Source organism: Eschscholzia californica, unplaced genomic scaffold (genome assembly GCF_041429995.1).
Source record: "Eschscholzia californica isolate CP2 unplaced genomic scaffold, dmEscCali1.0.p SCAF_2, whole genome shotgun sequence".
NCBI classification, from domain to species: domain Eukaryota; kingdom Viridiplantae; phylum Streptophyta; class Magnoliopsida; order Ranunculales; family Papaveraceae; genus Eschscholzia; species Eschscholzia californica.
In genome coordinates, this window is record NW_028238309.1 from 3,428,168 (window position 1) to 3,442,320 (window position 14,153).

The 14,153-nt window shown below is 36.0% G+C and overlaps 1 protein-coding gene across 1 annotated transcript; it reads right to left on the bottom strand.

Annotated features, from left to right (window-relative positions):
- Positions 1–6,161: 6,161 nt before the first annotated feature.
- PSAT1 (phospholipid sterol acyl transferase 1) lies at positions 6,162–13,877 on the bottom strand. The gene is made up of 16 exons (XM_086662835.1): positions 13,434–13,877; positions 12,646–12,781; positions 12,284–12,428; positions 11,333–11,502; positions 11,152–11,228; positions 10,315–10,528; positions 10,048–10,222; positions 9,026–9,125; positions 8,231–8,325; positions 7,784–7,835; positions 7,590–7,661; positions 7,307–7,475; positions 7,084–7,188; positions 6,930–7,014; positions 6,601–6,690; positions 6,162–6,450 (listed from the first exon to the last, which is right to left on the bottom strand). Exons 1-15 carry the CDS (start codon positions 13,683–13,685, stop codon positions 6,609–6,611), a joined length of 1,929 nt encoding a protein of 642 aa, XP_086518961.1. The 5' UTR covers positions 13,686–13,877; the 3' UTR covers positions 6,162–6,450; positions 6,601–6,608.
- Between the last annotated feature and the right edge of the window lie 276 nt (positions 13,878–14,153).

Consider the following 14,153-nt stretch of genomic DNA (forward strand, 5'->3'; position numbering starts at 1 on the left):
TTTGTTTCTCTCTCTTTCTTGTAGTAGTTCTTTCTCTCTCTCTCTCTAGGTTTTTTTTAGAGGGAAATTTGATTTGAATATGTGAATGTGAGTACATGTTGATTAGACACCTAATATTTAAGACACCCGCCCATGCACATTTTAATTCAAACTTATATAATTTTCTTATGAAACTTTTCACTTTTTTAAATTCGTAACTAAAGTTATTTATAATTTTTTTTTTTATATATAGTTTAGCCATTGAGCCTATAGACTTGGGAGGTATTATATTGCCCAAAATACTTCATTTTTATATATACAGCCTCATTGGCACATTTGTCACATGTAAGATTTGGCCTGTACATATAGTCATGCTCATCTTATTATTGTCCTTTAAGGTTTATTTTTGTTTTTTTGAAAATTGACTGCCGATAGTCATTACAATGACATTGATACATGAAAGATGTGATAAGGATGATAATTGTTTAATTTCAAACTCTTACAAGAAAAGGTCTATAGCCCAACTAGACTATGGTCTAAAACCCCAACACTATTATTTATACTTTAATAACCAAAGTTTATTAAACTATAGAATCCACCTCTTCTGGGAATCGAAACCGAGACTTTCAAGATTTTGGAGTTTATATCTTTAAGGTTTATTATCATTGCCTTTAGGACAAAGGTGATGTGCCATGACCCATTATGAACTCATTCTGTTCTCATAGAGTATTATTGTCATGTGATATGATACCCACTACTCATATGGTGTATTTGTTGACTGCCATCTAAATGGTCATATGATCAACACAATAGACACATTGAACTTGGAGAATTAACTAAATACCATGATATTGTTGTCATATGATATGATAGAGACAACCATCTAAACTTTCTCTTTCTCTTCGCCCCCTCCCTACTCTCCCTGTCCAACGAGGGAACCCCTTCGCGTGTACTTCCTTTGGTATAACCAGACGAAGCGCCCTTCTTCTAAATGTGGAAGTTGTTAGATTGAGACGAACTTCGTCTGGATGTGGAAGCTCCAGATCCGGACGACTCTTCATATAGTTTACCAAACAAGACTTAGGGGTGTACTCGAGTCGAGCCGAGTCGAGTAGTAAGATGTTCAAGCTCGGTTCGTGTATTTGACTGTCGAGCTCGAGCTCGTTCGAGTAATTGTCCACTTGTTCAAGCTCGGTTCGTATAAGTTTGAACGAGCTCGAGCTCGAGCTCGAGCTCGCATTGTTTGAAGCTCGTTTATCAAAATACTTCAAATTAAAACTTTCTAAATCATCAAAATACTTCAATGATCATTTGTCACATACAATAATAATGATTAATGATTCATATTCCAATAATTTTTTAATGGTTTATATTTCATGTACAAGTTTCATTACTAATACGTAATTATGTACTACACTATTATAAGAGTATGTTAAACGAGCTGTTCACGAGTAGCTCGTGATACACTAAAGAATGTTCAAGCTCGGCTCGTTTATGTAAACGAGCTTGATTTTGAGCTCGTGTTAAGCTCGGGCTCGTTAATATTCGAGTCGAGCACGAGCAATAGTCGAGCCGAGCTCGAGCAGCTCGTTAAGAGCTCGGCTCGTGTACACCCCTAAGTTTGACGAAGGGGTTTCTCTCTCTTTCACCGGCAGATAAAGATGAGAGATGGCGGAGAGAGAGGAAGGAGGATAGACAAAGAGAACGCGGTAACTCGACCGAGACGGTGGTCGGTGGTGGTGCTTGGAGTGGGAGGAAGGAGAAAGAAAAAACGGCTGATAAAGAGAAGAGATGGCGGAGACAGAGGAAGGAGGATAGACAAAGAGAACGTGGTAACCCGACCGAGACGGTGGTCCGTGGTGGTGCTTGGAGTGGGAGGAGAGGAGAAAGAAAGAACAAGAAAAAGTTGTGTCTGATTTTTCCACCCATAAAATCGTGGTATCCCAAGTACTCTTTTTCGTTTCCTTGGCATGTACCTTCACCAATGGAATGAATTTTTCTTTCATATATGTTGAAAGTTTGATGCTGCCTATATTTAGAGGGATAGATGATAATATTAGCAAAGCTATAAGTGGGAGGAATTTTTAGATCAGCCACAAAGATAAGAAAAAAGAGAGGCATCTAATAAATGGACTACCATTACTAACCAAATTAGTTTAGAAATTATTATAAGTCAAGAAAACGATTGATATCTTCTGCTCACTTTACAGGTGGGTGTTTACTTAATATTTATGGTCAACCCCACAATCTCTTTATTATCAAACATCAAATACTTCGTTATTTTTTTGTTCTTTTCATTTTTATATTTTTCGTGCCGACTCTAAGCCAAAGGGCAAAATTCGTCAAGATGTATTAAATTTGTAGTCATCCAATTAGAAATGTTTTCTCAAGTGTGGTGTTTTTTGCGTCTAACACGTGTTTTCTTCGGTGACGTGGAGCACGTCTGGTTTTTAGACCTTTCACGTGTAAGTCTAGCTCTAACGCTATGTCAAGTGTATTGTCATCCAACTCAAAACCAGTTAGCAATGAGTAGAGAGGACTTAAACGTTATATTCTTGGTTGTTAGGTTGCCTTCTTTTCAGTGAGACAATGGTAAATTTCTGAACAACTGAGTCGCGAAGTAGTGTGAAATATGATTTAAGAAACTTGAAAAAATGATTAGTTTTTGTGTTGTTTTGCTTGTCCATAGACAAGAGAGTCTTAGTGATAGGAAATAAGTTGTTAATTATGGAGTTGGTTGTTTTTAATGTTGCAAGAGTTGGTTTTTTTTTTTATTTTTTTATTTTTTTATTTTTATTTTTGTGGCAAGAGTTGTTGTTTTTTTCCCCTGTTAAAGGCGTTGCAAGAGTTGGTTGTTAGATAAGAGATGAATATTGGTTGAGTTTTAGAGTGGGAGGAACTCATTCACATATTTATCTGTCCATGTGGGATCCACATGTAGTGGAATATTCTGCATCTGAAAGGTTGCTGAGATTTCCATTCTCTTATACTCCATTTTCACCAATACAAAATGAAAGATTTCATTTCATCTTCATTTTGTCCAAATGATATTGTGTATCAAAATTTCTAAAGATGAATCCACCATCCATGTTTGAGTATTCTCTATTTGGAATGGCTGAAATCTGAAATAGACAATCTAATTTCGCGGAATATCTCTCTTAAGATATTTGGTATCTTCTTTTGAGCACGGTATCACAGTTTAGTAAAAATACACTCAAAAAAAATCTCGAATGACGTTAGTAATTAGTCCCTATATTTTCTAGAAACACCAACAAGATGTATGTAAAAATAATAACTTTTTGTCCAGTTTCTTGTTTAGCCCTTAACTTTGCCCTCTATATTTTAGTCTACATCCTAACTTGAAATGTTGGCTACTTACTTGCTTTGGGATGCACAAAACCACCACAAATATGTGGTATCGTGCTTATTCTTACCATTATATAAAAAGTAGGAGGGTACGCGAATGATCTCATGGAAAACGTGATGTAGTAACCAAGAATATAATGTCTACGTCATTTATACCAATTTACTATTTGGTTTTCAGTTATCTAATTACAAATTAAACATGACATTAGAGTTAAACACACACACGATAGGTTTAAAAGCCGCACGACATCCTCTTAAAAGAAAAAGAACCTGATTAGGTTCAAACAATTGACACACTTCTGGAGAATGTGAAAAGAGAGTTCCAGATGAGAAAAAGATCATCGAGTAACCAAAAACATGATGTCTAGGTCGTCTACAATCATTACCTTTTGGGTTTAACAAAGAAGAATATGGTGCATGACATTATCCATTTTAACTAAACGCCTAAACAGGGCGGAACCAAGAACTGACGAAATAACATATGGAAAATAAATACCGATAAAACTAGCTTCTTATATCAAAATTTCATGATTTTCTAATTTTTTCAATCTTCCATTCAGTATTGTCGGGTTTCAATTGATTATTATAAATTCATGCAATTAAACAATATCATAAGAAAAACAAAAATTTATATAATAAATGAAGCTATTCACAATAGTATATTTTAAATTCACAATAGTACTGTAGTAATTTAATTACCATTTGTATCTAGAAACTATTTACTGAGACAAATTTATAAGTGGTGAACATGAATCTCCTCCCACTATGCAAAACATTATATCATTGGAGTTATATCAACTAGGGCATTTAATTGTATATTAGCACTCTATTTTTATAACATAAACTAGATATCATATGAGTGTTTTTACTATAGATTATAAAGTCATGCAAAAAAAATCATCAACTTCTTTGAAACACCATATTGTGGACCGGGACGTAAGCCTACCCGGCCCACCTTTGGTTCCACCAATGCGACAAAGGTAACATGTGTGTCTCTTCACTGCAGATATCGAAGTTACTAACCTCTAATGTTGTTTTAAAGAAAAATTAACACCGAAATCATTTAAGCATGATACAAATATTTCACCTTGGAAAACAAATCAGCAAATGATGATAGATAGGTGAAGGAAGAAGTCTAACATGAAAGGAAAGGGAGAGTCAAGTTAGCCAAGGACACTTGCTATGACCCACACATGCATTAGGCTCTTCTTCAACACATAACACATGAATGCATAGATGGTGAAGAATACCATTTGCATGGGAGGACATAGGCAAGTCATCCTTGGCTACTAAACTAGCTCTCTTTTCTTCATGTAAGACCTCTCCTTCTCAATATACTCCAATTTTCTTCTTTATCTTCCATTTGGATGTCTTTAAACAGTCCACTACCCTCTCTATTTATAGATGAAAGTATGAAACTCTCTCTCTCTCTCTCTCTCTCTCTCTCTCTCTCTCTCTCTTAAAGAATATATTCTTGTGATATGTGGGGATCTCCTCTTTTTTGTCAAAACACAGAGAGGGTGGGTAAGCTACTTAATGGTGTAGAGCTAAATAAGAATACTATACTTGCATGGGGTACTCAAAAAAGTTTAGTTTTGACTTTGGTTATAGAAGATAATTCCCATAGGACCATAAGAACAACTTGAAATGCTTATTTTTGTACTTTATGTTGTACAAGTAGTTTGAGTTAAGTTCTCATAGAATCTCTTGATTTTCATCAAGTATTTTGTTTCAAATCTCAACTAATTTAAATGTAATATGGCAAGTCAACGTTTCAAATCAAATTTTAAGTCAAAAGCTTTAAGTACATGTGACATTTTAAGTCTTTTGGGTGACTTCCTAATTTGCCTTAATAACCTCATCTCTATTCTTCATCCTTCTATTCATAAACCCTAATGTGATGAGAAATAAATATTTTATCACACCATTCACCTTTTCATTTTATCCAACCTATGTGTGTGTAGAGAAATGCTAAATGACCCAAAAATTAGGATGGACCACATTGCCAAATGGTGATGTGAGTGGCTCCAATTGATCAGGTCATTTCTTTTCTTCCTGTGGTCGACCTAATTTTTGGGTCATTTAGCATTTTTCTTATATATATATATATATACCAGATTAATAATATTCCAACCCAGTTCAACAAAAAAAAAATATTCCAACCCAATTGCACCACCCCATAAACATCACATGCTCTCCAACCCCCATGGAACCAAACAAAGTCAATGCTTTTCAATTTGGATTGAGGTTTTGCTATACTAATTTTTGGTACCTAGTTGATGATTGAGGCATTCTACCCACCATACAAACATAATTCTTACATGTGTGGTTAAGATTGTTTCTCATTGATAAGGCACACAAGATTGTTATAGCAAAATATGCAGAAATCGAAAAAGAAACATACTACACACCCAAAACTTAAAAGCAGTCAACCTAAACCACCATTCCTTCACACAGTTTCTTTCTTTCAGATATGCCCTAACATGCTTCTTTCCCTTAAAGTCTTATCCAACATCGACATAGAAATCGATATGGCACATTCGTGACCTGACCCCCCACAAACTTTTTGTTTTTTGAAAGGTCAATGATTTAAACTTAAAAGTGCACACTGTGTCATCAATTCGCCAAGTAAGATGGATTAGAACTTTAAGTGATTGTAGTACTCTTCTTTTATATATAGCGGCCACAAGGTTGCGAAGCTAACCCAGTTTTTGCAGCTAGCAGCATATAAAACTAGCTGCAATCCAATATTCGCGACATATGGTCTTCATCTGTAGGCTGTAGCTGAGGTGCCGACACTGTCGTTCAGAATAGTATTGATTATCAAAGGATAGTATCGTATTACACTACTATAACGAGTTACGGCTTTACGGGTACAAAATAGTACAAGAAATAAAACTCATTTTACATTCAATGTATATACAGTACTGTCACTATGAAAAATGGGGTTCTCTTCATTTTCTCTGGTTCAGAAAAATCAATAGTACAACGTGAAAAAGGTATAGTTTCTTTCGGGCCACCGTACAAGCACGAGAGGTCAATTAATGTGGACACATTTTTTGCTTGTTGGAAATTTCTAAACTTGTTGACTCCAAAAAGTGTTCCCTGAAGAGTTGAAACATTACTGAGATCACTCTCATTGTCATGTAAAAGAAATATGGAAATAGGTCAATGACAAATAAATGCGCATAAAGTAAAATTCGAACATTTTGAGTGGAAAATGTGGAATGATGGAGTAAGGAACAAGAGGAATACCTTGCAAATTATAGATAATGCAAGAGAAGATCATCGGAAGTGTTCCTTAACCTGCAACTCTGTCCTAGGTGAACATCCCCAAATATATACCTAAAACCACATACAAATTTTGTAAGTTCTAGCAATCTCTGTAATGCCTGGATAGCAATTGATTTACGAGCATATCAGATTGGACTTTCTTGACAGAATCTTCTCTTGCATATATATACGAAATTTCGTGGATGTGAATCTCTGGCATTTTTGACATGTAAGAACTTCTTGATGGGATGCTTCAATATATGTTCTTAAATTTCAGGGAATTCCTTTTAGGAAGAAAAAGAATCACAAACCTATATTCACAATGTTCAGCCCAGGCACACCGAGCTTTTCCGTAATCCCAATAGCAGTCCTCATTTCTCAAAGGTCCTCGTTTAGCTGTTCAATTTATTGCTTACGTTTAAGAAACCGTAAAGACTAAGTACACAGATAAGTATCAAGCTTCACCTTTCGTTACAAATTTTGATTTTGCATCAGGATGAATGTCATGCCACATTTGGAGCCACAACTCTCGCATTAGAACTGGTGATCGAACAATGTTCCTGTGACTTGCTACAGAAAAATGGTATTTAGTTAGCAAGAGAAATATACACATGGTATTCCTTAGAATCTATCTGTCTTACTCACTCCTTATAAATGATCTGTGACCCATTGACCCGTCAAAGCATACCTTTGTCAACCTCCCAAACTGCCGTTCTTTTCCCAGGAAGACTTTCAGAATCTTCATAATAGGTAATGTACTTAACACGAGGGGTTCTCGTCATGTTTGGAACAATATCTGTATCATAATGATGATCAAAATTCAGCTCTACTTGCACATCAGATCCATCATGCTCTGACTGCAAAATCAAGATTTTTGTCAGAGACTTTATCAGATTTATACAATAACTTGTGGCATCACAAAAATTGCATCTATGGGATTACTTCTTATTTGGTGTACAGTTCAAGGATACCTGAGGAGCCCTTGTTATGTTCACTTTAGGCCCAAGCCAAGTCTTGCACCAGGATAGGGAATGATAAGGTACCTACCAAAAAGATTTGCTTACTTAGAAAGAGAAAACCATGTGAATATCCAGATATCAGAAGCTAATTTAATGATACCAAATACTAAACCACAACATCAGATAAAAATGTTTCTCAAGCATACCGTGTCATCCCCACTTGCTACTCCTGCGTTCTCACTAACCACATTTCCTGACCTAAGCAAAATGAATACGCACTTATTGATAAGATAACACAATGACTATCAGCTGTTGCTAATGCCTTGTGTGACACTTCTTAAACTAATACAGCAGACAAAATTTGTTATAACCCAGAGAGCCTTCAGTACAGAAGGGATGGTTTCTCTATTTAAGTGAGAGTTGGTATAGGTATGTCCTTGTACACCAGTCGGTATGAGGTCCTTGACACTTTGGCTTTGGATTGCTTATGCACTAGATGTTTTTTCATAATCATACGGTTGTTATATATGGAAGGCATCGTACAGAAAGGGCACACAAATGAACATAAGGCCAGTGCTTCCCCAGCACTTAATGTTTTCGGACTGATTTGACACGCATAACCATATTTAACAATATATTGTTCTTATACTTGCCTTGAGAATAGGGCTCCTTCAATCTCATAAATGACATCAGTTATGATCCAGTTATCAGGATATGGTTTGCCACTTGGAGCGAAATAGTATCCCACCTGTTTCATTGCGAAAAATATATGTTCGTCATCCTTAGCCGAACAAAATAATTCAATTTCAAACTTCAAAGTAATGCAATTAAAAGGGCCCATTTAGATCGTAATTGCATTTGAGAATTGAGATGGAGGAGTATATGATCTTACAAAAGAAAGTAATCTAGGCTTTGTTTGGTCTGTACTATCCCTCTCTACTGGATCCCTATAACCCCGCTAGCCCGTCACCCTTCACCAGCTTCTTTTATTCACATTTATCTTCTTATTAGTTACTATTTTACTGATATTGTTCACCGAGGAATTTCATATTTCTTACCTCCAACCCTCAAAAGGTGCTAGTACGATTTTGTTGTGACTTGTGAATATAATGCATCATATAGAGCAACTTCGGAGGCCATGACAAACGGGAGGCAACATAAAGTCTAGTGTTTTGAGGGGAAGTGAAATTCCATCTCTAATTCGTGCACCCCTTTAATATATGACAACCCTACACGAATACACCAAACACATGAAACAAGTAGCAGTGGACATGCAGAGGGACTATAATGACTGAAAGTGTTTGCATTGATGATCAGTAAATAGCACCTACAGGCATGATGCAGGCATAAAGGCTAATTTCAGAACAGGACTAAAATGGTGCACTACAAGCATAACCTTGGCTGTAAACGAATGACTACACTTTTCCTTATATGGTATTGCAGCTTACCTCAGTCCTTGAATCTATTCCATAGATACAGAAGATATTCTTCAGCGGTGGTCTATCCCAAGGTGTAAGAGGGTTTAGCACTGGATCACCATGATATAACCTGGAATATTCACAATTCAAACATGAATATGTTGGAATGATTTCTCCCTGAAGCTAAACACTTCAACATATTGTAGTACATCTGAGAAATTTAGAATTTAAGAATGAAAAGCATGGGGAAGACTACAGCTGAAGTGCGAATTAGCACTAGTGGTCAATTATGAACTTGTTTCACATGGACAAAAGAGTGTTAAGAACAAACAATTCCAAGTTCATAACTTTTATTGCAATAGTGGCTCAAAGCTTTTGGAATATTTAGGCCCAGAGGTTTCAGTAATCAGTGGATTACAATAAGGAAAACGGGAGTTGTCTCCAAACCAACCAGCTTGCCCTTTTGCATCAATATCTTCATCAAAACATAGTAGGTTATAGTTCCATAATTGACAGTGGCTAGGACTGTGGTATATAATCAAATTCTTGACTAAATCACTTTCTAATAACAATTTTCTTGCAGACAGCTAGATAACTATGGTTATCAAATCCTTTGCCAAATAAATTAACAAGTAACAATTAGAGTCAGCTTAACGACGAACTCCATCACAAAGAGAGTGATCTTACTGAGTCGCAGGTAATGACTAAATGTTCTTAAATGATCAATAACTAATTTCCATCATATAAGAAAAATTCAAACAGCAACACCATAAAAATGAGATTGAGAAATGTAATAGGCCGAGTTTTATATGAGATCAAGCATAATGTTCAACTACTTATGGACTTAAGGTTGTGGTCAAAACCGTGAATGCAGTCCAGCATGTGTATGTAGTAGTAGTTATATGAATATAATTACCATAGGGATGACGGACGGATATGCATGCATCATAGTTTAGTTTAGCAGGCAAGCAATCCTAACCTCAACATTAGCAAGCTAACATTCAATGCATGAAGCTCCTTGGACAGAGTCACTTAAATAGAACATGACATACTTCTTTAGTTGATGCAAGAGCCTTTTGCTGTCCGGATCATAATCCTCTATTGCTTTGAAAAGGGTTCCATCTGCCACTTCTCTAGCAGAAAAAGACAACTGAGTAGGGAGTCCACACTCCATGCTAGAAATGTTGCCAAGTGCTAATTCTGGATTTGCTGGATACGCTTTAATGCCTACAAACATAACAAATGGATAAGAAATCATACATTACAACTAAATTGGAGAAGTTTGCTGTTCGACTTTTGGCTAAGGGCAAATACTGCACCTTGTGTTGAGGGAATTTCAATATTTACAATATTTGCTGGCCATCCTGAGTAATTTAAATGAAATTCCATATCATCACAGTGGTAGACATGGTCAACCTTTGCTTTTCCTTCAAAGAAATTCTTCCAATACACGTTATCAGTCCGACAATACTTGGAGAATGGCATCATCCATATTGAAGAACCAAATGAGTTAAACATTAATCGCGCTGTACCCTGATTATTACATAAGCATATAAGAAGCATGTGTTAGCTAATAAAGCATAACTTGCTACACAGTAAGGACATTAATCATATTCTTTGAACATTAAGACGCTCAAAAACAGATAATGATAGTTAAAAGAGTAAAGGAATGTTGTAATTCTGGTGTTCATCCAAATGTTTAGATTAGTTGAAAACCAAGAGATTCTGACTTCAACAATTAGATGCATCAAGTACTTAGTATAAACTCTTAGCAGATTGTACCGCCAGGCACCACACAGGGAAGCATGGTTCAAATCTTTCTTGGAGAATGTATCTTTTTGGTTTCGGTAGTTTCCAGAGAGTAAAGTGTATGCATTGTACAATAATATCATTGAAGAAAGTTGACAATGATAAGAAAGGAGAAAAGTTCGGAGTTAACTGACTAAGTGACGCTCCAGTACCTACATTTCTCCGACAGAGAGGCTAAATGACAAGAATTTTTCTTTTCCTTTTTATGACGAATAACAAAAGCATAGAAGGCATCATGCAGGAATTCTAAGTATTGAAGTATCTTGTATACATGTCAGATATATTATATGTGCAAGCACATGAGGGAGAGAGCTTCCCAAAGAAAAAAAGAGTAAGAGAGACAGAACCTCGGCAACTGGAAGACCAAATGTCTCTCCAGAAAGTGTTGCTTTGACTGCCTCAGCTGCACCAAGGAGCGGGGCTCCTGCAATTAAACAATCAAAGGGAACAAATAAGTAATAACTGTAATATGCACCAAAACTTTAAGATCTTAATGACGAAATAATATGGTTATGAAAGTGAGAATACCAACTGCAAAATAGGCATGTATGTGGTCGTCAAGCCACTGAATATACTGTTTCGGTGCAATTTCTAGCTTTAGCCATTCTAAAAAGTAGCGGAAGACATTATTTCCCAATGAATGGGCAAAAACTAATGAAGGCCCCCCACGAAGTTTAAGTGCAGTTTCAAAAGTAATCCTGCAACACCGATAAAAGTTCCAAAGTAAATCAGCATTAGACCATGTTACGAACGAGTATATAAAATTTACCAAAACTTTTTCCGAAATCCAGTATAAATGCATCTTATGGTGCATAGTAGTTCCCAATATAAGAACCTAGAAGAAGCTTGTCTTTTAATTAATGGTGTAGTAAAACTAGGAGGTATGTGGCACTGCTAGATGCAGAAGTAACAACTGAACAACTCAATGTCCAAATTTCACATCTCGAAAATGTAGAGCGCTGATAATAGAGGAACTGTATCTGCTAAAATCCGTCTACCTCCTACTGTTACCCCAGAATCAGAGATGAGCAGTTGGGGATCGATCTAATCTAATGCATGTACGAAGCTTTCATCTGCCTGGCAAAGGTAATGTCGATATTATTCTATGTACAGTTTGGATCCAAAGGTTATAATGCCAGATCCACTTCTCGAGATGTTAACAGCTAATGTCAGTAGTAATAAGTGGCACTGTTTAAAGCATCATTGGTCATCGTCCACATTATACTCAAAAATTATTTTAACCACCTGAAACTGACTGTGAAATCAAACTCATGATGCAGAAGACACTAATTCTTTAGATTCTTTCTACAAGGAAGGATTCACTACAAAAACTATGATATTTGTAGTGAAAGGTCATTTGCTTTCACAAGATGAGGCCACCCTGCTACAGATGGAGCAAATTACAGAGCCATATTTAATACATGCAGAACCAATAGGAATGAGATGGGTATATGAAAGAAAAGTGAAAGATGTACAAACTTTAGCTTGTGAAAGTAAAGATCTCTTTCCTCAAGCATCGAAGCTGACAACCTCCAATCATATGGAACAGCAATTATTGCATTTGCCTCGATCCCAAATTCGATGCACCACTTAACCCACTCTTTCCAAACTGAAGAAAGAGGACCTGCACAATCAATCATTTATCTGATGAGGATTGTCCTTCAAAGTAACTCCACATAAATAAGCATTGAGGGGTCAATAAAAAAAGAGATAACAATATAAAAGAGCAACAACTAGGATGAATGAGCTCGTAGCTAAAAGTAAGAGAGTGGAAGAACATTTCCACCACAAAGAACCCAAAAAGAAAATTTGTAACTCCATTTATTAGAAGAAAGAAATACCTGTTATATATCCTGGGTCAAGTTCTGTAATAGCAGAAAGACCACTATCAGGTCGTGATTTGCATTCCGGGTGATCTGTTTGATTATATGGATCTAACAACATACACTTCAACCAACAATTAACAGCCGAAAGAACCTGCAGAGAGATTAAAGTTTCTTCTTTCATATAAACCACAAAAGGTTCTAAAAGAGCGAGGATGGGTTAAGGATTGAGAAAAAATACAAAGACATTTCAACTAATAGAAGAGACGGCGGACTAAAATACACGAACTTAGAAATGACTAATCGGGGAAAACAAATTCCTTTTATGCAAGAAACTAGAATACTTCCTCGGTTACTTCTAACCATCGCAATCATGAACCCTATTGACTTAACAACATCATGTAATTCCATAACCATCTCAATTCTCTAATGTGACTAAGTATTAGTATTTGTATCAGAATCACCTCATTAAGTATGTACAGTGTAATTAATAAATAGCACAGTTTCAACAAATTAGCCATCAAACTAAGAACTTGTTCCCTAATTTCTCTTTTGTTAGGAGTTAATTAGTTCCAAATTATACTGAACTAAGATCTAAACATTTAAGCTCGATTTCAATAAACTAATCCACCTGTTTATCACTAATTGCCATCTAAACAAGTAATTAATCTAGAAAAAAACACATAAACAACAAATCTACAGAAATCAAAACAAAATTTGAACTTCAAAGCAAATCGAAAAGCTTATCAAAATTTGATCTTAGAAAGAAGCTAACGGAAACGAAGAAACAATGAAGAAATGCTTACTTTAGTAGTATCAAGCCAAACGGCATCAAGAGGGTTAAAATCGAGAGGAGAATAAGGACAATCAAGTATAGACCAAGCTCGAAGTTGTGTTGAAGCATAACCTGGTATTATAATTCCAGATAGTTTTGAGTAATCACCGGTGAAACCTTCGCCATTAACGTAACTATGAGATTCTAGAGAGAGAAACAACGCAAGAGTTACGTAACAAAGAAGAGAAGAAGAAGAAGAAAATGAGGTCTTGAAATCTCTCATTTGTAGAGAGAGAAAGAGTTTCTTCTTTCCCACTTTTTCTGGTGCTAGAAACTCTGGTCGATTTGGCGTTGGAAAGAAATGAAAAAGGTACAGTTTGGTTTGGTTCTAGCGTTGGTAATATTCAATAATTATTTGGAGATCCCTCTTTGTTCATTGTTTATATTCTAGTACCTATAAAAAAGAAATTTGGTCAAAAAACCCTAACTTTTTCTTACATATTTGCAATATTCCCTTGGTGGGTTGGTCATGTGCCACCTACGCATGTTGACTATTAGGTTATCTTACAATATTTTACACCCTAACAAACAAATTATAGAGATACCCTCTAATGTCCCCCTTTGTTGAAACTATTGTTTCATCTCAAGCTATGACGATTGTTGATGTTGTGCCTAGATCAGTTGCGGTGTATTATAGCCAGAGTATCGGCTCACTAACTACGCAATGTTAGACTGGGCGGGATCTTCGGCT

Excerpts from the sequence above, each read along its gene's own strand:
- PSAT1 (XM_086662835.1), bottom strand. The coding sequence starts at position 13,685 with ATGAGAGATTTCAAGACCTCATTTTCTTCTTCTTCTTCTCTTCTTTGT. Across the intron at positions 8,326-9,025 it reads GAATAGATTCAAGGACTGAG|GTGGGATACTATTTCGCTCC; the intron begins GTAAGCTGCAAT and ends GCAATGAAACAG. Across the intron at positions 7,662-7,783 it reads TAGCAAGTGGGGATGACACG|GTACCTTATCATTCCCTATC; the intron begins GTATGCTTGAGA and ends TCTTTTTGGTAG.